The sequence below is a fragment of the Ursus maritimus genome, unplaced genomic scaffold (genome assembly GCF_017311325.1).
Source record: "Ursus maritimus isolate PB19 unplaced genomic scaffold, ASM1731132v1 scaffold_14, whole genome shotgun sequence".
Taxonomy (NCBI): Eukaryota; Metazoa; Chordata; class Mammalia; order Carnivora; family Ursidae; genus Ursus; species Ursus maritimus.
The window spans coordinates 36433920-36457724 of record NW_024423786.1 but is presented as its reverse complement, the minus strand read 5'-3'; the positions used below and the strand labels follow the sequence as shown (position 1 = coordinate 36457724).

Sequence of the window (23805 nt, the reverse complement as noted above, 5' to 3'; positions counted from 1 at the left end):
TGGCCAGAACTAGAAGGAGAAAGCCCGTTGATCTGAACCTGGCACCGTCATCCCAGTCCAGCGAAGGAACAACAGAAGCAAACACAGAGTTTACAGAGGTTAAGTCTGATAGGCTGACTGCAGAGACAATGCTTGGTTTTTGTTGTGTTCTTGTTTTAGGGTGAGGAGGAAGAACTCCACAACTGTAAGATCAGCTGTGATAAGTGGGTTCAAGCCGAGGACCCTGGCAAACTGGTGAGGGAGGCTGTGTTGGGTTGCCAGGGCCCCGGGCCTAAAGCTGAGGCCAGCGGGAGCCAGCGCAGTGTGTGTGGCCATGCGCCCGGATGGCAGGACCAACTCAGGCCTCTCCCTCTCCTTCAGAAGCAACCAACAGTGGCTGGCCGTCCTAGGACAAAGCCACGTTCTCCTCTAATCACCAGGGGACCTTTTTCTTTCTGCTTTAATCTAAGGCTGTGGGGAAATATAAACAACGAGCTGAGGCAATTTCTGAAATTGCTGAAAATCACTTAACCAGCTTCTGGAACATTCCCTCTCGTTCTGGGAAGCTGCTAGGCTGAGCCCAAGAGAGGCATTGGCTGGCCACTCATAGCCCTCTCCGGAAGCTGTGGCTTTGCCTCCCCAGGCCTGGCCGCCAGAGTTTGCCAAGATTTAGGAGGCCTAGGGCCTAGCTCCGCACAGTCCCAACCCACATTCTCGCCCTGGCTAAGCCCCTCCCGGGCAAGCCGGTCTGAACAGAAGCTTTCATTTCCTCTTCACTTGTAGCTTAACCTTCAAGGAAAGGGGAAAGAAATGCTTCTGCTTGACGAAGAAAGGACTCTTGACCGCATGCCTGTAACTTCCGTGGACTGGGGACGGGGAGGAGGAAGCAGGCAGGGGTGAAACCAATGTCCCCAGAGCCACAGGTCCTCACTAACTCTGTTTGGCAGACTTATCATTTCACTCACAGGGCAAACACGAGGCTGGCGCTAGGCACCCCCTTGCAGGGCCCTCCATCCTCTCCTTGATTTCTGGCCACACCCTAGGAGGCAAGTGCTCTTGGGCCCATTTTCAGATGAGTCAACTGAGGCTCCAAGGGAAAGTGCCTTGCTCAAGGTCACACAGTTTGAAGTGGGGCTGGATCTGCCTCCATGCCCCTCTCTGGAGGAACCCCCACCATAACCCGCCCTCCTAATTCTCAAGGGAGAAAGAGCACAGGGCTGTTGGAAGAAAGGGAAAGGAGTGGGACGGGGACAGAGCAGCCTGCGAGGTCAATAGCACAGGCAACGGAGCCTGATGGGGGCAAGGGCCCAGCAGCCAGGGAGGCGAGGAGAGGTGTGAGGGTTGGAGACTGGACAGCAGGTGTAGACAGCAGCTGTGCTCCCCAGGGCGCCCTTAGAGTCAGCCCCCATGGGATCCGAGGAAAGGGACAGGGAGCTGTGTTTCCAATGCCACGTGCTCTGGGTGAATGCCTTCGGTGGGTGACAGCCAAGGAAAAGCGGTGAACTCCTGAGTGTGTAACGCCCTTGCTTCTCTCTCCTCTGCTAGCTCAGGCTGAAATAGGCCTTTGAGTTGGGCTCACAGGGTGGGAGAATGGGACCCCGGTGGGCATGGAGGGGGGTGAAGAGTGTCGGGGGAGTAAACTGGCCAGGGGATGGGGAGCAGAAGAGAAAGTGGGTGGGAAGGCAGGGAACACGGGGTGTGTAGGAAGCCTTTGCTGTGGCCTGTTTCCTGTGGCTCTCAGAGCTGCATCTGCTGGCCTACCTCTGTCCTTTCACCTTCCCTGGGCCATGGGGCGGGGGGGTGCCTAGTGACAGATGAGAAAGCTGAGCACAGAGGGCAAGATCTCCTGCAAAGTGAGTAAGGGGCCTGGGAGTCCCAGAGTCAGCCACCTTCCCACTCCTTGGTGGCATCACCTGGGGTCAAGGACATCCACAGATGGGTAGGGGGGAGCTTTTTCTTTATAATGCAACATCATTTTTTGGTAAGATTGATTTCTCTCAAATATTTCTTATTTGAGCTAATGCTGATGCCTGTGCAAAGCAACAACCTCAAATTTTTTAACATGGGACAAAGACTGAGGGACTGAGGCAGGGCAGGAGTTGTAGGGGGAAATGAGCCTTAGAAGGTCAGGGTAGAGCCTTAAAACATCAAACCCTGTAGATTTCAAAGTGTTTTTTTTTTTAACGAAAAGAATTCTTCTTTCAAGCAAACTCTTAAACTAACCCCCAAATTTCAAATTGAATAAAAGCGGCACTGCTCTTCCTGGAGCAGGAGCAGAGCAGGAGCAGGAGCAGCAGGAGCAGGAGCAGGAGCAGGAGCAGCAGGAGCAGGAGCAGGAGCAGGAGCAGGAGCAGGAACAGAGCAGGAGCAGCAGGAGCAGGAGCAGGAGCAGGAGCAGGAGCAGGAGCAGGAGAGGAGCAGGAGCAGAGCAGGAGCAGGAGCAGCAGGAGCAGAGCAGGAACAGGAGCAGGAGCAGCAGGAGCAGAGCAGGAACAGAGCAGGAGCAGGAGCAGGAGCAGAGCAGGAGCAGGAGCAGCAGGAGCAGGAGCAGGAGCAGCAGGAGCAGAGTAGGAACAGAGCAGGAGCAGAGCAGGAACAGGAACAGAGCCGGAACAGGAGCAGGAGCAGCAGGAGCAGAGCAGGAGCAGGAGTAGAAACAGAGCAGGAGCAGGAGCAGAGCAGGAGCAGAGCAGGAACAGGAACAGAGCCGGAACAGGAGCAGAGCAGGAGCAGAGCAGGAACAGGAGCAGAGCAGGAACAGAGCAGGAGCAGGAGCAGGAGCAGAGCAGGAGCAGGAGCAGCAGGAGCAGAGCAGGAGCAGGAGCAGCAGGAGCAGAGCAGGAGCAGGAGCAGCAGGAGCAGAGCAGGAGCAGGAGCAGCAGGAGCAGAGTAGGAACAGAGCAGGAACAGAGCAGGAGCAGGAGCAGCAGGAGCAGGAGCAGCAGGAGCAGAGCAGGAGCAGCAGGAGCAGAACAGGAGCAGGAGCAGAAACAGAGCAGGAGCAGGAGCAGAGCAGGAGCAGAGCAGGAACAGGAGCAGAGCAGGAACAGGAGCAGAGCAGGAACAGAGCAGGAGCAGGAGCAGAGCAGGAGCAGAACAGGAACAGGAGCAGGAGCAGGAACAGGAGCAGAGCAGGAACAGAGCAGGAGCAGGAGCAGCAGGAGCAGAGCAGGAGCAGCAGGAGCAGAGCAGGAGCAGGAGCAAAAACAGAGCAGGAGCAGAGCAGGAGCAGAAACAGAGCAGGAGCAGGAGCAGAGCAGGAGCACAGCAGGAACAGGAACAGAGCCGGAACAGGAGCAGAGCAGGAACAGCAGCAGCAGCAGGAACAGGAGCAGAGCAGGAGCAGAGCAGGAACAGAGCAGGAACAGCAGCAGGAACAGGAGCAGGAGCAGAGCAGAAGAGCAGGAGCAGAGCAGGAACAGGAGCAGGAACAGGAGCAGAGCAGGAGCAGAGCAGGAACAGAGCAGGAACAGGAGCAGGAGCAGGAACAGGAGCAGAGCAGGAACAGAGCAGGAACAGCAGCAGGAGCAGGAACAGGAGCAGAGCAGGAACAGAGCAGGAACAGGAGCAGGAGCAGGAACAGGAGCAGAGCAGGAGTAGAGCAGGAGCAGGAACAGAGCAGGAACAGAGCAGGAACAGGAGCAGAGCAGGAACAGAGCAGGAACAGAGCAGGAGCAGAGCAGGAACAGAGCAGGAACAGAGCAGGAACAGAGCAGGAACAGGAGCAGAGCAGGAACAGAGCAGGAACAGGAGCAGAGCAGGAACAGAGCAGGAACAGCAGCAGAAGCAGGAACAGGAGCAGAACAGGAGCAGAGCAGGAACAGGAGCAGAGCAGGGGCAGGAACAGAGCAGGAACAGGAGCAGAGCAGGAACAGAGCAGGAACAGCAGCAGGAGCAGGAACAGGAGCAGAGCAGGAGCAGAGCAGGAACAGAGCAGGAGCAGGACAGTGCCCACCCCCCGCTCAGGCTCAGGCGTTACCACCACAGATCGCAGCAGGCCTTTGGATCAGGGAGGATCGGATCTGTCGAGGTAGAGGGTGGAGCTCAGGAATTGGGCAGACCCCCTGTTCTGCTGCCATCTTCCGAGCTGGGCAGCCCACGGCAAATCAAGCGCCTTCTCTGTGCCTCAGCATCCTCACCTGTAACACGCAGACCACTGAGGGGGCTGCTGTGGAGATCTAACCACTGACACCCATCAGGTGTGTGGTCACTCAGTACCTGGCACATGCTCGGTGCTCCCTAACTGGTGGAGCGAGGGGCTTGTTCAAGGTCACCTAGTGAGTTAGGCAAGGGCGGCTAGGCTGCGGTATGAGCGACAGCACATGTACATGGCCACAAGCTGTTTAGAAAACCAAACCCTGCTCGCGTGCTTCTGAAGACAGACGTGGATGCCAGTGGGTTCCCTCAGTGACTGTGCAGATGGAAGAAACGTGCAGGCAGGATACCTCTGGGGTCCTGCCACCCAGAGCCTGGCTCTCAGCCCTGTGTTTGCAGGTTTGCTGCAGGAGAGCCGAGAGGAGGCGAGGACAAGTCGCCAGAGTGCCTGGGCATCATGCCATCACCCCGTTGGGGAGCCAGAGCGCCACATGATTTCACTCATGGATACAAAAGAAAAAATGGCAAGGAGCTCTGTCCCTTCTATGGCCCCCCACAGCCTGACATCTGCACACCTGCAAGACATCCTCTTGTCATTGGAGAGCTGCCACTCAGGGCTCTCATGAGCTACACAAGGAAGAGAGGAATCCTGGGCTCTAGTTTGGGAACATAAAAATGCACTCTGCTCATCTGGTCTGTTCGTAAAACCGTGCATGCCCTAGGGGAAACAGAAAGCTATTTTAGCAACATTCCCTAGTTTGGTTGAGATTATGTGTGGAGGAAAACATTCCCATTTTTGTCATGGCTACAGAGGTTTGCTTTTCCCGTGTTTTCATCGTCCCCACTGCTCGGCCAGGCCAGGCCCTGAGGAGGGTGGGACAAGAGTGTGCCCTGAGACCGGGGAGGCTGGAGTTAACCAGCGCTAGGGGGTCCGCGTGCCTGTGGAAAGGAGGGAGGCTCCTGGATCACCCGAGTTGTCCCGTAGTTCGCCTGGACATGTGGTGGAAGTGAAAAGGCCCTCTGGGAGAGGCCCTCTGGCACCCTCTATGCCATGCTCGCTTGTGTCACCTTTTGATTTTCAAAAGCAAGTGCAAAAAGTGAGAGAGGGGCAGGTGAGCTGGGAGCAACACTGGTGCTGCCCACGGCGAGCCACGCTTTCAGTCCGGGCCGCCTGCTCCCCGGCCGCACAAGGCTGCGGACAAGCCACAACGCTACTACTTCCACATAATTGAAAAGGGTGTCGGGGTCTCTCAGACACGAACCAGAAACACGCTGCTCAGCTGTCATGTCCAATGTGACTAAAGCAGTCGTGTCTTAATCTGCCCCTGCTCACGGCCTGCTCTGACGGCATCAGAGCCCTGCCTTGAGGCCCCGGTTTGTGACAGGGTGGTAAGGGTGAGATGCAAGGACTGAGACCCCCCCATTTTTCCGGCTCTTTTCCCACAGAGCACTGTGAACCAGGTGGCCTCGGCCAAATGCGTTTGTCAGTGCAGGGCGACGCTGACACAGCGGGGTCAACAGGGTCATAACTTTGGGACACATTTATTGGAGGGAGGGAGGAAATGAGACAAACCAGTGGGGCTTTAGAAGATTCCTTCACAAGTCAGCTGTTCTGCCGTGGGCCCTCATGCAGCTCCTGAGGCTGAAGGGGCAAACCTGGATGGCGTGTGCCACCCTGCCTGGCCCCTACCCAGCGAGAGCGGACTGAACCGGGGCTCTGCTGCCCCACGGGCGGCCCGGCCACTGGCTCACTTATAGCCCTGACCCACAGCCTCTGCCCTATGGGTAACATAGCCCAATTCCCTTTCTCCTGCAAGGGCTTTGCATTGGGAACAGAAGTTAAAGATGAGAGGATTGGGGGCTGGAGACAAAAGAAAAGGTGAAAGTTGAGGCAGCACCTGGTTCTGAGGACCCCTCCCTGCACTGCCCACCAGACTGACACTCCCCCACCCCATCCCCACTTTCTGGGCCCCAGGAGAGGTGAGAATCACCCCAGCATGAGGCCAGAAAGAGCGGAGCGGGCCAGGAGCTGCCCTGGTGCCCATGCCAGACCTCCGGCCTCCCAGCCAGGAGGCTTCACAGGCACCCCTCCCTCCTTCCCCAGCTCCCGATGCCCCATGTTCACTGGGCCTCGTGGGTGCAGGATCCAGGGGCCCTCAACTCCTCAAGAACCTGACCCAGCAACAAAACAGCATGCCAATTGGCCAACCACAACTTTTGTGCACGTGTGCACTCATTATGTTCGATGGGGGGTGCACAGTGCACTGCACCAGCTCTGACAAGCTGTGGGGAGGGTCTCCACGAGGCTGCTGGAGCCCGCAGAGGCCGGCGCTGAGTTCTGCGTGCACTGACTGGTGAGGACCTAGTCACGAGGGGAAAGACCTACTAACTCCCTACAGCCCTCACCTCCAGCACTTTCTACCTAAGCCACACTGCCCAGGGATGTTGAAGTTGCTGGGCAAAGAACCGCCTGCACTTTGGGAGAGGGGCACCCAGCAACTTCTGTTAAGTAACAAGCATTTATGAGACCTTCTTCATTAGGCCCCTAAAGGAGGCCGAATGACGCTAGGAGCCCAGTTTTTCAATTTTGCCGTGATGGGCCCAGACGATTCTGGTTAAAAAGGAACTGACGTTAAATAGCAGGACTGATGATGCCATGGTAGCTGGGGTCAAACAGATGACACAAATCAACAGAAGTCTTCCTTCCCTTCAAATTCTTCCAAAAAAGCATCTTTCCCCCCCTACTTTTGAAAGTTAATTAGCAAATGAAATACTGACATTAAAAGCTCCCTCACCCAGGTACAGTAAGCACCAGGAGAACAAAACAATAGCATCTGACTGGCTCACAAGTCCAATGTCCAAAGTAAATACACGGCCCAGCACCTGGATAAAGGTGAGAGGGTACCCTGGGCTCCCCCCAAATCACATTAAAATAACACACTTTCCCTACCAGCCCAAAATATGAGCCCTCACCTGTCAAAGAATGGCTGCTTAATCAAAAATAATGAAGAAGATGAGGACCACGCCAGACAGAGAAGCACACAGCAAGGGGAGGGATACAGTGCTTGGCCGGGAAGGGAAGAGCAGGGACGCTCTGCCAGACCTTTCTGCTCCGGACACAGAGGGCTCCCTCGCAGAGGCCAGGCAACGGCCCGTCTTCAGAGTCAGGACCCACAGCCCAGCCACAGCATCCGTATGCGGAGAAAAGCATAAAGATGGTTCACGTACTCAAGCTATTTGCCCACCTTCCTTTTGAAAAATTTTTTCTTCTTCTTTGGAAGAGATGTGAAGAAAATACTTGATTTGCTTGAAAATCAGAAGACTGACATGAAACTAGCAACACAAATTCACGATGAAAGGAGACAGGCAGAGGCCGCGCCCTGCTGGAATCCGGCTGGCCCGTGGCCGGGAGTGGGACAGAGCACAGCACCCCTCCAGAGCCAGGAGCGAGCAGGAAGTGGCGAGGCGGCAGCAACCCCTCACTGAGGGACCCGACAGGCCAAATCTGAAGTCACCAACACGTACATGTGGCCAGAGCAGCACAGAAGGAATGCCGCGATTCTCACCATCAAAGGCTTCTTCGTTTCATGAAAGGATGTGCTTTAGAGACTTGTTTCCATGGAGAAGTAGCCTCACGATATTTTAAGTGGTACTTAAAGCCAAACGTGTGAATCCCCCAGAAGCCCTTCCTGGGTAAAGCGAGGCAGCTAGCACACGTGTATGCAAGCTCCCTGAGGCACCCGTGTGGCTTTAGGGAGCCAGCCAGGGAAAGCTCCAGAGGCAGGGGTCAGGCCCAAGTGCACTTCCAGGAGGCGGCCAGCGGGTGGAGGCAGAGGTCAGTGAGGTGCAAAGGGCCTGCTGCCTCGGTGCTGACAGCCCAGGGGGCAGGTGCTAGTTGTAAGTACACACCCGCTTCCCATGGGACTTTTCCTATAAACAGGGAAGTAGGACGTGGGAAGGAGCCCCGGGCTGCCCGCCTAGCTGGCCATCTTTCAAGAGGAACTGGTCCTGCCTGCAGTGGCCCTGTGCTGACAGAAGCGCCAGCAGGACGGCATGGGATGAGGAGAGACTGAGCACTGGCTATCAGACACAGCCTCCCTTCACGCAGGAGAGCAGAGCAGAAACCTGGGTGGGCCTACTCCCAGGAGCTGGGGGGCTGGCAATGTTCAGGCAACGGCCACTCTTCCTGGAGCAGAGAACAGACATTGTGAACGACTGGTCTTGGGCCCCGGCGCAGGTGAGGACAATGGGGTGTGCCAACCTTGATTTGCCAAAAAGAGCTGATCCCAGAGCCCTGCCCCCAGAGACGATGGTTCCAAAGGTCTGGAGTGGGTCCTGGGAACCTACATTTCTGACTTGCAACCAGGCAATTCTGAGGCAGGCAGTTTAAGGGCCATGCTTGAAGTCTGGGGTCAACGGGGCATGGGATGGGTAACAGGGTTCTAGGGGAGGAACTGGTGGTCAAGGGGAGCAGAGAAGGAACTTTTGAGGTCTAAGGGTCCATTTCTGTGCACTCAAGAGACAAAGAAAAGTACATGAGAGGGAGGGAGGGCTGCCTCAGTGTGTGCCACCCCCCCGCCCCCACCCCATGGGACAATCGGTTCTTCTGAGCCAGCCTGACTGCGCCTCGTAAGAGCATAACCACGGCCATGCTTTTGGAGGGTCTCTGAATGGTCAGTGATATCTTACATTTAGCTACTTTTCCAATCAGTGGGAAGCATTCTCCCTTTGAAGAGATAAAAAGCCCAAGTGCCTGGTGCTAGTCTCAGTGCGCTGGTGGGCCTTGATCCTTGGTCCTCTTCCTCTGGCTCCAAGCCAGTGGATTTAAACATGGGCATTTTAGCCACACCACCATCTGATGCAAGGTGCCCGGCTCTCTGGGTGTAAACAGAAAGTCTGGGACATCGGGGCCAGATGATGACGGTTATCATCCAAGATACAGTGGGCGCGTGTAGCTCTGAGGGTCAATCACACCCAGAAGGAATTAATATATTATCAAAAGAAGAAAAATGCTTTGTTGCCTCAGAACAATGCCCGGTGACGTTGCCCGCTGGGTGCGGGGTGCGGGATGCAGGGAGGTGAGCCTCAGCCGGGGCTGCCATTCGGGTTTACTGACCAGGGCTGGAAGCACCGGGTGGGGGGAAGGGCTTGCTGTATAGCACATACCCCATTTTATTCGGAGGGGAAAACACACATCACTTCCCATCTGCTGCTGCCTGTGCAATCTCCACATGAATGGTGTTGCCTTCCGGGGGCCAATAGCTCACGCGGGATCGCCACTTCCCTCAGAGCCTTCTCTCTCAGGCGGCCGGGCCAGGGGTCTTGCACCAGCCCGCACCGGCCCTGGGGAGGCACGCGGTCCGGGGCACGCAGCAATCACGATGAGGGGCGCGACTCCCCCTAGCTGACTCTGGGAAATGCTCCCCGAAAGACTGCGTTTTCATTTCCTGGATTTCTCACTGAGGAATGTTGTTCCCTCTCTAAAAACCCAGACCACAGTGTTTGCATGGGGAGAGGCACGACTCCAGGGCCACCTCGGGTCTCATTCGGTGCACCACACCAGGTCTCCTTCCTGCTTTTACAGAGTAAGTGACATGCTCCTGTGACATGTAAAATGGCTACATCTCTCTTTCTGGACCAGATTATTGTTGACTATTACATCCAAGATATAGTTTGTTGGCTTACGCAGCTCCTTAGATCAATCACGACCAGAAGGAATACATTAACCAAAAAGAAAAATGTTGATGAGAACAAAATGGTGACAAAAATAATGTATCTATTTTAAAAGAGCTTTGGGTCTTCCCTTAAAAGTGGAACTCCTCCTTCCTGTTTGAGGCTTCAAACGGATGGTGTTCGGGCCGGCAGTTCTCTCCGACGTCTGGCCTGCCGGGTCGGTCCTCCCCCGCAGCAGACCCGTCAGCAGGGCTCTCCCGCACAGCTAATGCGTTCCGCCCACGAAACCGCCCCGCAGCTGGCCCAGGTGCCACAGGCCTCAATGCCCCCGAGGTCACGAGGTTTTGTCAGCCAGTCTGAACACACCTAACTGAGTCCTCACAAAGTGGATCAGCTTGGTCTCCGTGAGGAACGCTGTCCCAAGAGTCATTCCCAAACAGAAGGCCCCCACGGCAACGTGCGCCAGCCTGGCTGGCCAGCCCTGCTCACAGCAGAGGAACACCTGCGGAGAGAAACCACCGTCACCGCCCTGGCCCCTCCACCTGTACACCCTCCCTCGGGGGCACGCCAGGGACAGCGGAGGCCTGACCGTTCCAGCTTCGAGTCAGGTAAAAGGTGTGACAGCTGCGTACTGAGGGGCCAACTCTGTTCCCACTGGTGACGTGGTTTGGCCACATCTGTCATAACATGCTGTCCTGGAGGCGTGGGGAAGGGGGAAGAGGAGGGAGCTACTTGCCCAGCTGGTTCGGGACGAGCAGGGAGGGAAGCCCAGAGCCAGGGACAGTGGGCAGCCTGCAAAAGCACGGGGTGTGAGGGCTGCGGGGAGTCTCACCTCGGACGCGCCAGTAATCCCGGCACTGAGGGCGAAGGCCCCGAGGAGGGCGGGCGGGAGGTGCAGGCCCGCCAGGGGCCTGTGCGGGCTCCTGCCGTAGTAGCGGCGGATGAAGCGAAGGCTCTGCGCGATGCGAATGCCCATGTTAAAGCAGTTGGCCAAGATGAAGCCCACGCTGCCGCACCATCGGGTCAGGAGATAGGATAACACCAGGAAGGAAGACGAGAGGGCCAGCATCGTGAAATTGTACCTGGGGAGACGGAGACAAGCAGAGCGGGGGAGTGGGTACCTGTCCCGAACAAGCCTGCTCCAAACCAGGTGGCCGTGAACACGGAATCCCAGAGAGCGCCTCTGAGTTGCCGTGGCCCAGCTGGTTTTCTTAGCTGTCAACAGGCTACGGATGACATGGGGATGTCACTATCCCCCCACCCCGAACAGAACAGTGAGGAAATGAACAACTCAAGATATTATGGTTTTTAAGGACGACTGGTTAGTTTAAGTGACACTTTGTGATCCACACGCATAAAAATCCTGCTCAGCCCAAGTCTTCAGTGTGAGGCCCAAGAATACGACCCGGGTAATAATTACATGTGAAGGCAAACTCGGTGACAGCCACGGTCAGGGGCACCGGGATACGCTGATGAATGAACACACGAGGCCCTTGCCCTGTGAGGTCTGGATGCGTTTTACAGACAAGGAAACCAGGCACAGAGAGGCGAGAAATTTGCCTAAGGAGTGACCTGACTCTGGCCCCTAAGCTGGGGGAAATGCAGAAGCCCCGTAACCTTGGCCAGTGGAGCTCACTTCAAGTAAGTGACCAGCCCTCAAAATGACATGCACACAGGGAGGAAGGCCTGGCCCACATCGGTGTCCCCCCGACGCTTACACATCCTTCCCTCTGCTCTCCACGTCTCCAGAGCTCTCTGGATTCCTCACTGCATGGAGTACACGGCCTTTCCACTTAGTCACCTTAGTTACCTTCCGTTCTCAGCAAGGGAAACGGAGTCTCCACAAGGACAAAACAGCCGCTGTCGTCTTCCAAAAGGCTTGTGGGACAGCCACGAACAAAATTCTCCAGCATCTGGTTTCTGCCTACCGAGCAGCAGGCATTCTAAGTACATAGTTGTTGAGGGAACCAAACCGTTAGGTCCCCGGCCCTGTCTACTGGGTTAGGGAGGCCACTCGGGGTCTGTGCACAAGGGGTGGTAAGAAAGCCACTGCGCCTGCTGAATGCCCAGGTGACCAAGCCCAAGGTGCTATGGAGATACACTTTATCAGAGGGGGTGATAATACTACACACACACACACACACACACACACACTATCCTCCAACAGGAGAGAGATGCTTTTCACTAACTACTGATCAATGATCAGAACAGCCACCTTTCTGACAAGCCACCAAGGGTGGGGACCATCACAGATAGGTTAGTTATCTGGCCTCTTTTCCAAAAAGAAGTAGAGATGTATGATCTCCCCCCACCCCACCCCAGAAACTATCTCAAATCCTTGGAGTTGAGGCTATAGGTTCACAAACTATCAAAGTCATCTTCACCCAACTCCAAGTAAAATGTCAATAATGAATGAAATCAGTAGCTAATTCATGCTAATTCAACACTGCGGCTTCATTGGTGTGGCCATTTGGGAAGAGCTGATAATGATAGGGGTCTACTGTTTCTCATTAGAATAGGGCTCTGCAGCTGTTGAACTTTCCAGAACTCACAAATCTATAGCCTTAAAAGCATAATCCACTTCCGGAAAAAAAGAAACTTAAAGATGCAATTAAAATACCATTTTTTAAATTGAATAAGCCTGTTGCAAGAGGGTTCTCTTACAAATGAAAATAAATAAGTAAAGCTAAGCAAAATTGCCTTGGTCTCCACAGTACCACTTAAGTTCACATAAAAGGTGGAGGCTCCTGGCTCTACCCCACAATTCCATGGGATCTACAGAATACCAAATTTCATACAAAGTAGTAATGGTATTTATACTGGTGTATATTAAAACTGATGGAAACTGAACATCAGGTAAAGGAGAAGAATTTACCTTGAGATTTGTAAGCTAGTAACCAACGTCAGGATTGAGAAACTGGTGGCCATCAGATAACCTCTTAAGTGTGAGGATAAAAAATTAAAGTTGGGGGGCGCCTGGGTGGCTCAGTCGTTAAGCGTCTGCTTTGGGCTCAGGGCGTGATCCCAGAGTCCTGGGATCGAGCCCCACATCCGGCTCCTCCACTGGGAGCCTGCTTCTTCCTCTCCCACTCTCCCTGCTTGTGTTCCCTCTCTCGCTGGCTGTCTCTCTCTCTGTCAAATAAATAAATAAAATCTTTTTTTTAAAAAATTAAAGTTGGCTTTGATCAGAATTTTAAATGCTTTATCTGTGGTGTCTGTGATCATTATGAACCCACTAGCCACCTTAGTAGACAAAATATGGTTGGCTTTATTTAAAAGTACACCATTGGTCATTCCAAGTCTTCAGTCATCTTGGGTGAACTTATCTTATCCATTCCTACAGGCTACTGAGAAAAATCATGTAGTCGGTGTCATTACCAGTGTATAATTTCTGATCTAACCTTATGTGTTGTCTACAGTCACTTTTCTCATCGTTGCTCAAACCCCTCAAAATCCTTACCATTCCTCCATCAACTTGCCAGCCCATCGATGGGGCCCGCCTCGATGTTGAGCACAGCACCGCACTGCGTGTCCATCCTGTCTTCCAGTAAATGAGGCTTCTGTTTCCCAGGGCGAATTTGAGTGTGGGAAACACAAAAGAGGAACTGCCCCAATTCTGAGTTTGCTGACTTAACCCACAGTTTGATTTCAAAATCTAATGGTTGGTTTCCTAGAACCAGTTTTTGTATTTTTTTTCAGGGGTCTTAAGCTCAGTTAAATGATTTCCAGAAAACATAGCAGGCTCAAAACCTCTTGAGACCTAAATTCCCTTCCACTCAGAGATCCTATATATATATATATATTTTGTGTATCTTATTAAACTCAGGGATCCTAAACCATATATATTTTGTGTATCTTATTAAACTAAAAAAAATGCTACTTGTAAAATCAATGCAAAATTAGTGACAATAATGACTATTCTATAAGGTTTGGTTAACATAAACAGTCAATTATTTATGAATGCTTAGCTTTTCCATGGCCCCAGGAAAATACTGGGCTTAAAATCAGGCTTATCAAAAGATGGCAGGTCAAGGATGTTGACTGCGGCAGCAAGTGAAGTGCCCCCCGGTGGGTACTGGCTGAATACATCAAGGCACAGCCATCAGTGTAGCCCCCACAGCAAGAAAGGGATGGCGCTGGTCTCTCCTCGCCGACGTGAGATCGCGCTCATCCTTCACGCGACAGTTATGGAGTCCAGCTCCAAGGTGGGCATTTAAGGGGCAACAAATCAGACAGTCTTGGGCTTTTGCGTCACTGTCCTCTGTGCCTGGCAGACTCTGCTTGGTCACCCAGCCTCAGCCTAAATGCCACCTTCTCAGAGCGGCCTCCCAATCTAAAAGAGCCCCACTCTCGCGGCATAACCCTGGTTTAGTTATCGGTACTGCGCTATATGTCCCTATTTATTTACTTGTTTGCTCTCTGCCTCCCCCACCGCCAGCTCCAGGAGAGCAGGGATCTTGTCTCTTTCTCCTGCTGTATTCCTGGAACTTAAAATGATGCCCGGTAGAGAGTAGAGGCTCAAAAAGCACTTGTCAAAGGGACAAAAGAAACTGAGATGTCCTTAACAAAACAGAACAAAAATTCTTCAATAGGGCAGGTTGAAAAATCCATCAATCATATTTGATATATATTATACAGTTGTTAACAAAAAAGCAACTTGGAATTCAAAGGCTGTTCTAATATTTCACATCCAACCAGATGCCCTATTTTTATTTAGAAAAACACTGACTGGCCTGAAGTTGTTAAGTAAAAGCCCACGATTTTATCAATACAGTATTTTTTTTCAATTCAGAATCTGAAATGTCCAATGTTAATCAATCATGACATTTAACTAAGCTACCCAATCCCACCATAAAAATCCTTACTTGAGTTTTATCTCTCGTTAAATTCACAGAGATGAAAAAATGCTGGGGTCTGTGATGAGTCCAGGTGCCATGTGCTCAGACAAGGGCTGGGGGCTGGGCCAGGGGCCCAGATGAACCTGGGCTGCCGTGGTGACACATGGAGGAAGACCACGCTTGAAGTCACATTTAACTCTCCGGAGAAGCGCATTACTACAGATGAGAACTGCGTTAGAAGGCGCTCTGGTTCTGTCTTTTGTCTATGTTGACTACTCATATCATGAAAATAATCTCCCAGGTGTTCATATATCGTCAAAATCCCATTACAGCTAACTTAAAGAGTTGTTTCTTTTGGTTCAATGCTATGTAAGAGGAAAGAAAGCAACTAGCCACTGTCTATATTCCCTCATGATTTGATTGCAAGGTCCATTTTAACATTTTAAGCAGGCCTCATGCTGACTCTCCCCCTCCACACTAAGGCTGAAATCATTGCAATAAAATTGCCTTCAAAGAGACAGATTCCTAGTCCGGAGCCCTCTCTACCACGGCTCAGTGCCTCCTGTAGCGTGTTTTACATTATATCTAAAAATTATTTCACGTTTGAAGCACCTTTCAAGTAAAAACACATTATCTCAAAATCAAACTTAAATTGACCTTTTCATCCATGAAAAAACTAAGGGGTGGGGAGGATGGCCTCAAAGTAGTTTTACAGCTATACATTTAACGATCTGAAGTGAAAACCCTAACTAGACCAATATTTGAAAACTACGGGCTGTGAGCTAAAAGCAGGCGGGGAAATCACCTGAGTGGGTCATGACATGGCAGTTTGAAAAATGAAACGTAACAGAATTAAAAACCATCCGTGTGTCTCGCGCATCGCTGGGGTACTTCCTGCTTCGTGAAAGCGTCACTCGGTCACGCCCACCTGAATACGTGGAGCGTCACAGGGCTCCGTGTAGTTTTACTGACAAGCTGGTCTGCGCCAGCAGTTCCTAAGGCCCTAGCATCATCGGAAATCTCCCGGGGCTGCGTGATGACAGATTCCTTGGCCCGAGCCCCTCAAATGCTAGTTCAGTTGGTCTGGGCACTCAAGGCCTTTCAGAGACAGCACCAAAGCCCCCAAGGGACCCAGGGGTCAGGGGGTAAAGGGATAACAAGGACCGAGTGCCCCATTACCTACAGCCACCCCTCTACTGTCTTTGCCTTCTCTTCTCCTCCTTCTCCCCTATCGATTTTACCCTTCTCCTCAGCCTCATCTGGTAGTGGTGCCTTAAGATACTGCCATGCTACTTCTGGCCTTCGGGACACGCCCCGGGTGTGGGTCGGAAGCTCCAGTTTACTAGTTCGCGTCAGAATCAGCTTTTAAAAACCACACCTATGCTCCGGGCTGCCTGCCTGCAGGTGTGCTAGGAGAGGGCGGCGGAGGAAGGCTGGGCGGGAATCTGCAATCTAGCGAGCTCCACGGGGGACTGTGACTGATAACCAGTGTCAGGAACCACTGTGGGAGGTATCAGAGCAGAGGTCCTGATCTGGGGTCAACGGTGGGAAAAATGGTGGCAAACCGTGTATGTGCACTTGGGCTTTTCTCTGAGGAGAGGTGACACAAACCCCTGAGCTTCTCCAGGGCCCACGAGTCAGTCTCGAGGGTAGGACTCTGCATCTTGAAGAAGCTCCACGGTAACCCACTGGGGCGCCGGGCAAGGAGGCGGAGGAGTGGAGCTTGTCTCGTGCCCACCTCTGCAAACCTAGGCTAACACAGCCCTTCAGGGCCCAGGCTTCTTCCTCCTCCGAAGGGAGGCGAAGGGCGGCTGCTGCCCCCAGCGTGCGTGGGGAGGACGAACTGCCTGGTGCCAGCACAAGCCCCGGGGCGCCCAGGGACGGTGCCACACTACTGGGGTAGCGCTACCTCTAAGAGGCTTTCTGGGGACGCGTGTTCAGAACAAAAAGAAAGAAGATTGGCAAGTTACTTCAGTTTGGCCAAAGGCTATGATTTAGGCGGGCCTTGACGGTTACCTACCTGTCGACCTCCTCTTTGCTCATGGCAGCAAATGTGAAACACTCGGTCACTCCATTGATGGCAAGCAGGAGGACGTAGAGACAGTAGGAACGCAGCAGAACAGGACCTATAAGGAAACAACCCAAGACTCTAGAGCCCAAACAGGAGGCCCGCGTGTACCAGAACTGGGTCAGGAGCCCGGCAGCTGTCCTCAACAGGCAGATGCAGACTTGAACCTACGGTCTCAATCATCTGGAAGGACTTCCAGTACTCCATGGCACTGATTAAAATTAACAACTAAAAAAGAAAGGGCAATTAAGAATAAACCTGCAGGGGCACCTGGGTGGCTCAGCTGCCTTAAGTGTCTGCCTCTCAGTTTCGGCTCAGGTCATGAACTTGGGGTCCTGGGATCGAGCCCCTCTTTGGGCTCCCCGCTCAGTGTGGAGTCTGCTTGTCTCTCTCCCTCTCCTGCTTGTGTGCTCTCTCTCTCTTAAATAAACAAATAAATAAAATCTTTAAAAAAAAGGAATAAATCTACAAATGTCTCGTGCTTTTTTTTTTAAGATTTATTTGACAGAGAGAGACAGTGAGAGAGGGAACACAAGCAAGGGGAGTATGAGAGGGAGAAGCAGGCTTCCCGCGGAGCAGGGAGCCCAATGCAGGGCTCGATCCCAGGACCCTGGGATCATGACCTGAGCCGAAGTCAGACGCTTAACGGCTGAGCCACCCAGGCGCCCCTACAAATGTCTCACTTAACAACTAAAAGCTTATCTGGCCAGGAAGCAAACCTTCTCGCTTCTTAAATCAGCAGGAAGAGGTCTGCTGGCTTGGGCACTCAAGGGCACTAGTGGCCTTGCATGGCAGAGAACTTGTCTGAAGACGTCCTGAAGACAAAACCATGGGGATGGGGCGCCTGGGTAGCGCAGTCGTTAAAGCGTCTGCCTTCGGCTCAGGGCGTGATCCTGGCGTAGGGGGATCGAGTCCCACATCAGGCTCTTCCGCTATGAGCCTGCTTCTTCCTCTCCCACTCCCCCTGCTGTGTTCCCTCTCTCGCTGGCTGTCTCTCTGTCACATAAATAAATAAAATCTTTAAAAAAAAAAAAAAAAAAAAAAAACCATGGGGAGAAGCCCAGGACTTGGGAGCAGCAAGAAACTAGAGACAGAACACACCCACAAATCTGCACAGAGAATCAGAAGAACCATGTTTTCTTCTCAAACATGGTGATGCAGTCCTAGAGCTAACTAACAAGCTCTAGAAAAATCTGCTAAGAAAAGACTGGGAGTCTTAAAAATGGAATCGATCCCCTCTTTTAGGAGGGCCATTACCACGAGGCAGCCAAGCAACTTCTAATAAAACAACCTGTGACCCAGTAATCCCACTCCCACATATACAACCAACAGAAATATACGTACATTTCACATAAGCACTTGTACAAAAATGTCTGTAGCAGTTTTACTCATAATAGTCCAAACTGACCATCAACAAGAGAAAGGATAAACAAACTGTGGGCATCCATACAAAGAAATACTTCTCAGAGAAGCAATCTAAGAGAAAAAAGGTACTGATCCATGTAAAGATATGGATGAATCCCCAAAACTGTATATTGAGAGAAAGAAGCCAAACACCAAAGCGTCCATGCTGTAGGATTTCATTGATATGAAGTCCCTTTTAAAGGCAATACTAATCTGGGACACCTGGGTGGCTTAGTTGGTTAAGCATCTGACTCTTGGTTTGGGCTCAGGTCATTATCTTGCGGTCATGGGATCGAGCCCCACAACGGGCTCCACGCTGAGCACGGAGTCTGCTTCTCCCCTGCCCCTCCCCCCACTTGTGTGTGCACACACGCACGCTCTCTCGCTCTCTCTTGCTCTCAAGTGAATGGATAAATAAAATCTTTTTTAAAAATTATAAAAGCAATACTAATCTATGGTGATAGAAATCAGAACAGTGGTTGCCTCTGAGGTGGAGGGAGGGCAGTTGACTGGAAAGAGTCCTGAAAGGACTTTCCGGGATAATGGAAATGTCGTAGATCTTAACCAGGATGTTGGCCCCCACCGATGCTGCATCCAAGTCCCACACATGGAGATGGCAGCACAGGGTATGGGGGGGGGGGGGTCAAAGAGGCCAGTTCAGGTCACAGGTAAGTCCACTTCCCAGGTGAGGACAAAGACTGATACGCAACTGGGACAACTGAGGACAGCAGCGTTGCAAGTTCCACTTTCAAAACTCAGGTGGTTCGGCTGAGCCACAGAAAGTTGCCATTCTTTCCTGATTAAATTCAGGCTGGAGACAGTCAAGTTTTGTGGAGTATTTTTTTTTAAAGATTTTATTTATTTATTTATTTATTTATTTATTTATTTATTTAAAGAGAGAGCACACGAGTCAGGGGAAGGACAGAGGGAGAGGGAGGGAGAGAGAATCTCAAGCAGACTCTGCCCTGAGTGCAGAGCCCCATGTGGGGCTCAATCCCACCACCCTGAGATCATGAGTTGAGCTGAAATCAAGGGTGGGAGGCTTAATCGATTGAGCCACGCAGATGCCCCAAGTTTTGTGGAGTACTGAAGTGAATGAAGAAGACTAGTGGGGAGGGCAGAGCGGCAGTGTTCTTTTCCGGCACAGGAAAGGTTTTTGAGTCCACAGCACTAGTCCAGAGTCAGGAGCAGGGCAAGGAGATGCGGGGTGGCCTGGAGACGAGGGAAGGAAAGCCAGCAGGGGCCCGGGGGGGATGGACTACTAGCAGCCACTACCTACCAGGAGCCACTATGGGCTTTACAGAGAGCTCAAAGTTTGGGCAAAGTGGAGAAGGAGACAAATGCTAGAAGACCCTGTTGGGACAGTGACACTGATGGGGCCCGGGGCCAGAGAGGACAATGGTCCTGGCTCACCAGACAGCACATTCTTTCCAGAGACTGAGAAAGCAGACCATTCTTAGGATTCTCCTCTTTCAGGAGATGATACCAAGAGAATATCTTTTTGAGTCTAAAATTATTGTTATATTAGTGTTATATTAGTGTTATATTAGTTTCATGTGTACAATACAGTGATTCAATAATCCTATACATTACTCAGTGTTCATTGGGTTGAGTCTAAAATTATTAATGGCTCTGACATAAGCCACTAGAAACAGAATATACTACCTTAAAAATCAACTACCACTGACCTTTTTAACCGATAACTCTTACTACCAACACTGAAAACAGGCACCAGCCTCTCACTCGCGCCGAAGGCCCACACAGTCACAGCAGCCTGCTTCTATACCTTCTATGACTAAGTATTCCACCAGGTGAACGCTGTGCTGACAGGACAGCCTTCTCACGGCGACATCCTGTGACTGCATGACAATAAAGGCTGTTCCTTGGCGAACACCTTTCTAGAGGGGCCATGCTGCTGTGAAATGGTTGAGTGCCTGTGACTTACTAACGGCTCCCTAATGAGCCTCCCTGCTTGCCTGCTGGAAACTCAGGCCTCACAGCACGAGCCCCAGGCAGCTGCGACTACATCATGGTTTCACAGCAGGTGTTTCTCCAAACTGAATGACCTTTGCTCTTGGGTAGAAACTTGGCCCCTCCTCCCCTAATACCCAAAGTTTGGGCCCATTATAGCGGAGACCAAAACATACCAGTGAACTTGTAAAATGGCATTTGACAAAGCCCTTCACATTGAGATGGAGAAGCAGAAAGAAGTCTTCAGAGTTCTTGTCTAGTGACCCGAGGAACTGAAAACATCTTTCCTTAACCCAAGATGAAACGGACTGCAAATGGACTCCCAGCCTATGGCCCAGCACATTTTGAAACTGGTGACGTCCCCTGCCTAGCAAGTGCTGTAAGACGCTCAGTGGCATGGGCACCAGGTGTTCCTAAGTCAGATACAATTGATACTTTTGTCCTTCAAAAACCAAGAGTCACTGGATTAAATACACCATTTGCTTGCCGAGATCAATTTTATTCTCTGCAAATGGCTCTGAGTTATCCCTCAGAGACTCATGCATCAGGCTGTGAGATTTATGTGGCATTTACTGCCTTCAGATGTGTTTAGTATCAAGCGGAGACTCATTAGAGCCTGCTCTCTGCCTTCTTCCCTCACCCCAGAGGGTGCGCAGGGAAGTGCCCAGCAAAACACATTTTAGGCCTGGGAGGAGAGCCAAGGATGCATAATGACTTGTCCAAGTGAGACTGGGGGACCGCCTGCCCTGGTACCAAAGCCCCCAGAGGGCACTGAGCTGTTTCTGACCTCGTGTGAGGGCAACGGTGTCAGAGCCCCAGCCACGGACAGTGCTCCCTACACCGACAGATACCAACCTATATGCACACAAGGTTTTGAATTTCACGAGACTCTCCTATTGCTGTTTGAAAATTAGAACAAATCTGGCAGAACTCTTGTGCGCACCTGATCCAGAGCTAAGCATGGCCCCTCCATAGATATCCAAAGCCAGCTGAGAATAGGCAAAGCCAAAAATGGTGATGGTCAGGCCGGTCAGCAGGGCCAGCTTGAGCAGCGACTCCAAAACCGCGGCGGCCACAGCAACGTCCTCCTGGGGTGGGGGGAGAGGGAAGGAAGTTGGGTGAATCATGAGCTAAAGAAAAACTTCACATCTGGCCTTCTCTGTCTGCTGTCTCACAGATCACTCAGCTGCTGAGCGGCATCCCTGCTTTCCTGCAGCCTGTGTTTGTTTTCACGTCAATTAGCATGAAGGAAATGAAGGGGAAGAGCCAATCTGTGCTTCCTGAGGTACCGCAGGGGAGGTGTGGTTTTGGCTCATTTAGGATTATTTCAAAGGTTGCTTAGGAAACATTCACTTTCCTCTCCGATACTTATTCTTAAACGGAGAGCAAGTTTTTACGTGCTAGCTGGCTAGCTTTGTTGGAGTGCTTCTCCTGACAAATGTCCCTAAATCCTGACATTCCTGTCAAAGTATGCTTAGGAAAATATTCCTAAATCAACCGAGAACCAGATTAGTTCATTTTGAGATACTGCGCGTAAACTGTATTTTGCGAAGTGTCTTCTAAGACATGTAAGAGGCCAACGTAGCTTCCTTTTAATTCTCAGATAAGTCAGACATTTTCAAAGGTTTTAGAAAAAGGGAAGTTTCTACAACCAAATACGCCTGGATTAAAATCTCATCTGCATTTGCCAATCGGAGTAGGCAGATTCGCACGGTCGGAGTGCAGTCTGGGCACTTCGCAGTCTTGAAGAAGCTTAAACAACTGTGCGGTGAGTGAAACCAAATGACTACGTCCTTTCCTCCCCAGGCAGTATGCGAGCCTTGCCCCTGCCTCTGCATCCGTCGGCTCACCCCTGGTTCTTGAGAATCTGAGGATGGGGGAGGCAATCTCAATCTTCCCACTAAGCCTGGACCATGGGAAGGGGGTCTGCGCCACACTGGGGATGGCCGCAGAGAGTTCTGGGTCAAGAATGAGGTCACAGAGAAGAAGGGTCAGAAGGGAAGGGCCAGCCAGGGCAAAGGGAGGAGTCTGCAAAAGAAGGGAGCTCAGAGTCCTGCCACCATTCAGAAGGTGATGGAAGAATGAAACCTAGAAGGAAATTTCAAACAGAAGGGAAACTGACTGCTCTACATTTCAGTCCGTTCATCCTGCAGTTGGAGAATTCACTTGAGAGACAGTGACGTTAGAACCAGGACTACCTGCTTCTGAAGCGTGGCATCCTTTCCTCTCTCCAGCACTTTAGCGAAGAATACGTAAAAACTCTCCTCTATCGGCTGGAAGATTAACCTGGCCACGAGAGAGCCCAGATTATTCACTATATCGTATACACCTGGAAGACAAAAAGGAAGAAATGGCAATCCTTCTGGTTTTTCTATTTGAATTTTCACAGCACCATCAACATTTTTTCTGATTTAATTTTTTAAATTAAAATTACTGTTTGAGATAATTATAGATTCACATGTAGTCCTAAAACATAACAGATCCATTAGCCAGTTTCCTGAACAGTAACATCTTGTGAGAGCATTGCACAATACCACAGCTAGGATACTGCATCCCTTGCTGCAGAAACTTCCCTTGATGCAGTCAAGATACAGAACATTTCCATCACCAGCACCTTTTTATATAAAAATCATTAATGCTGGGCACCTGGGTAGCTCAGCTGATTAAGCGTCTGCCTTCAGCTCAGGTCATGATCCTAATCAGGGTCATAGGATCGATCCCCGAATCGGGCTCCCTGCTCAGTGGGGCGTCTGCTTCTCCTCTCCCTCTGCCCCCTCCGCCTGCTTGTGCTCTCTCTCTCTCTCAAATATATAAATAAAATCTTTTTAAAAAATCATTAATGCCAGGGGTGCTTGGGTGGCTCAGTCAGGTGGGTGTCCAACTCCTCCTGGTTTCAGCTCAGGTCATGATCTCAGGGTCCTGGGATCGAGTCCTGCATCAGGCTCTGGGCTCAGGAGGTAGTCGGCTTGAGGATTCTCTCCCTCTACCCCTCCCCTCACTCTCTCTCTCAAATAAATAACTAAATCTTAAAAAAAAAAAAAATCATTAACGCCAAGTTAATTTTTAAAATTTTTTCTTTCCACTACTTCAGGATTACAGTTAAAAATAAATATGAAGAGGGGCGACTGGGTGGTTCAGTTGGTTAAGCGCCTGACTTTAGCTCAGGTCATGATCTGAGGGTCCTGGGATCGAGCCCTGTCCTCAGAGGTGAGTCTGCTTAGGATTCTCTCTCTCTCTTTTCCTCTGCCCCTCCCCCTGCTTGCACTCTCTCTCAAATAAAATCAGAAAGAAAGAAAGAAAGAAAGAAAGAGAGAAAGAGAGAGAAAGAAAGAAAGAGAAAGAAAGAAAAAATACTGAGACCTATCTAGCTGTACAAACACAGGGCGGATCTGTGATTGTGATGACGAGCCCCCTTTTCTCATAGCACCCCCAACAGTGCAATGGGCACCAGAACTCTGCAGAAACCAGGGGATCTCAAAAGAGGACCTGCCACCCGAGTCACATGAGAGGGGGTAGTCAGTACACTGTGGATATTTGCAGAGACCTGCAATTTTCAATCTTCAGGAATCATTTTATTACAGTCTTCATCTTTCATAATAATCAGGCTTATTTTTCATTAAATGTATCAAACTGCTGAGAAAAATATTAGAAAGTATCTATGAACGGTATTCACTACAGAATTTTCATCTTACCCTGATCACCAAAATTTAACACGTTCAAAAACGTCATTACGTATCGCTCGCCTACAAATAGAAGAACAAAATAATTAGCATTTCA

General features: G+C 51.3%; 1 protein-coding gene and 1 long non-coding RNA gene across 4 annotated transcripts in view; one reads left to right on the top strand and one right to left on the bottom strand.

The window, feature by feature from the left end:
• The first annotated feature begins 5606 nt into the window (after positions 1-5606).
• LOC121102494 lies at positions 5607-9813 on the top strand. The gene is made up of 2 exons (XR_005834544.1): positions 5607-8311; positions 9567-9813. It is a non-coding gene; the product is annotated as an uncharacterized LOC121102494 (long non-coding RNA).
• A 17-nt stretch (positions 9814-9830) lies between these two features.
• RFT1 (RFT1 homolog) overlaps positions 9831-23805 on the bottom strand; it is a 35534-nt gene continuing 21559 nt past the window's right edge. For 2 of the 3 annotated variants that reach the window (XM_008703666.2, XM_008703667.2), the window contains exons 8-13: positions 23721-23771; positions 22227-22357; positions 20972-21116; positions 16606-16711; positions 10580-10829; positions 9831-10249 (exon numbers count right to left, since the gene is read on the bottom strand). In XM_008703666.2, coding sequence (XP_008701888.1) covers positions 10082-10249; positions 10580-10829; positions 16606-16711; positions 20972-21116; positions 22227-22357; positions 23721-23771 — 851 coding nt within the window. In that variant the 3' untranslated portion in view covers positions 9831-10081. Of the gene's footprint in view, positions 10250-10336; positions 10443-10579; positions 10830-16605; positions 16712-20971; positions 21117-22226; positions 22358-23720; positions 23772-23805 lie in introns of all 3 variants that reach the window. The other variant, XR_571703.2, reaches the window with a different exon arrangement.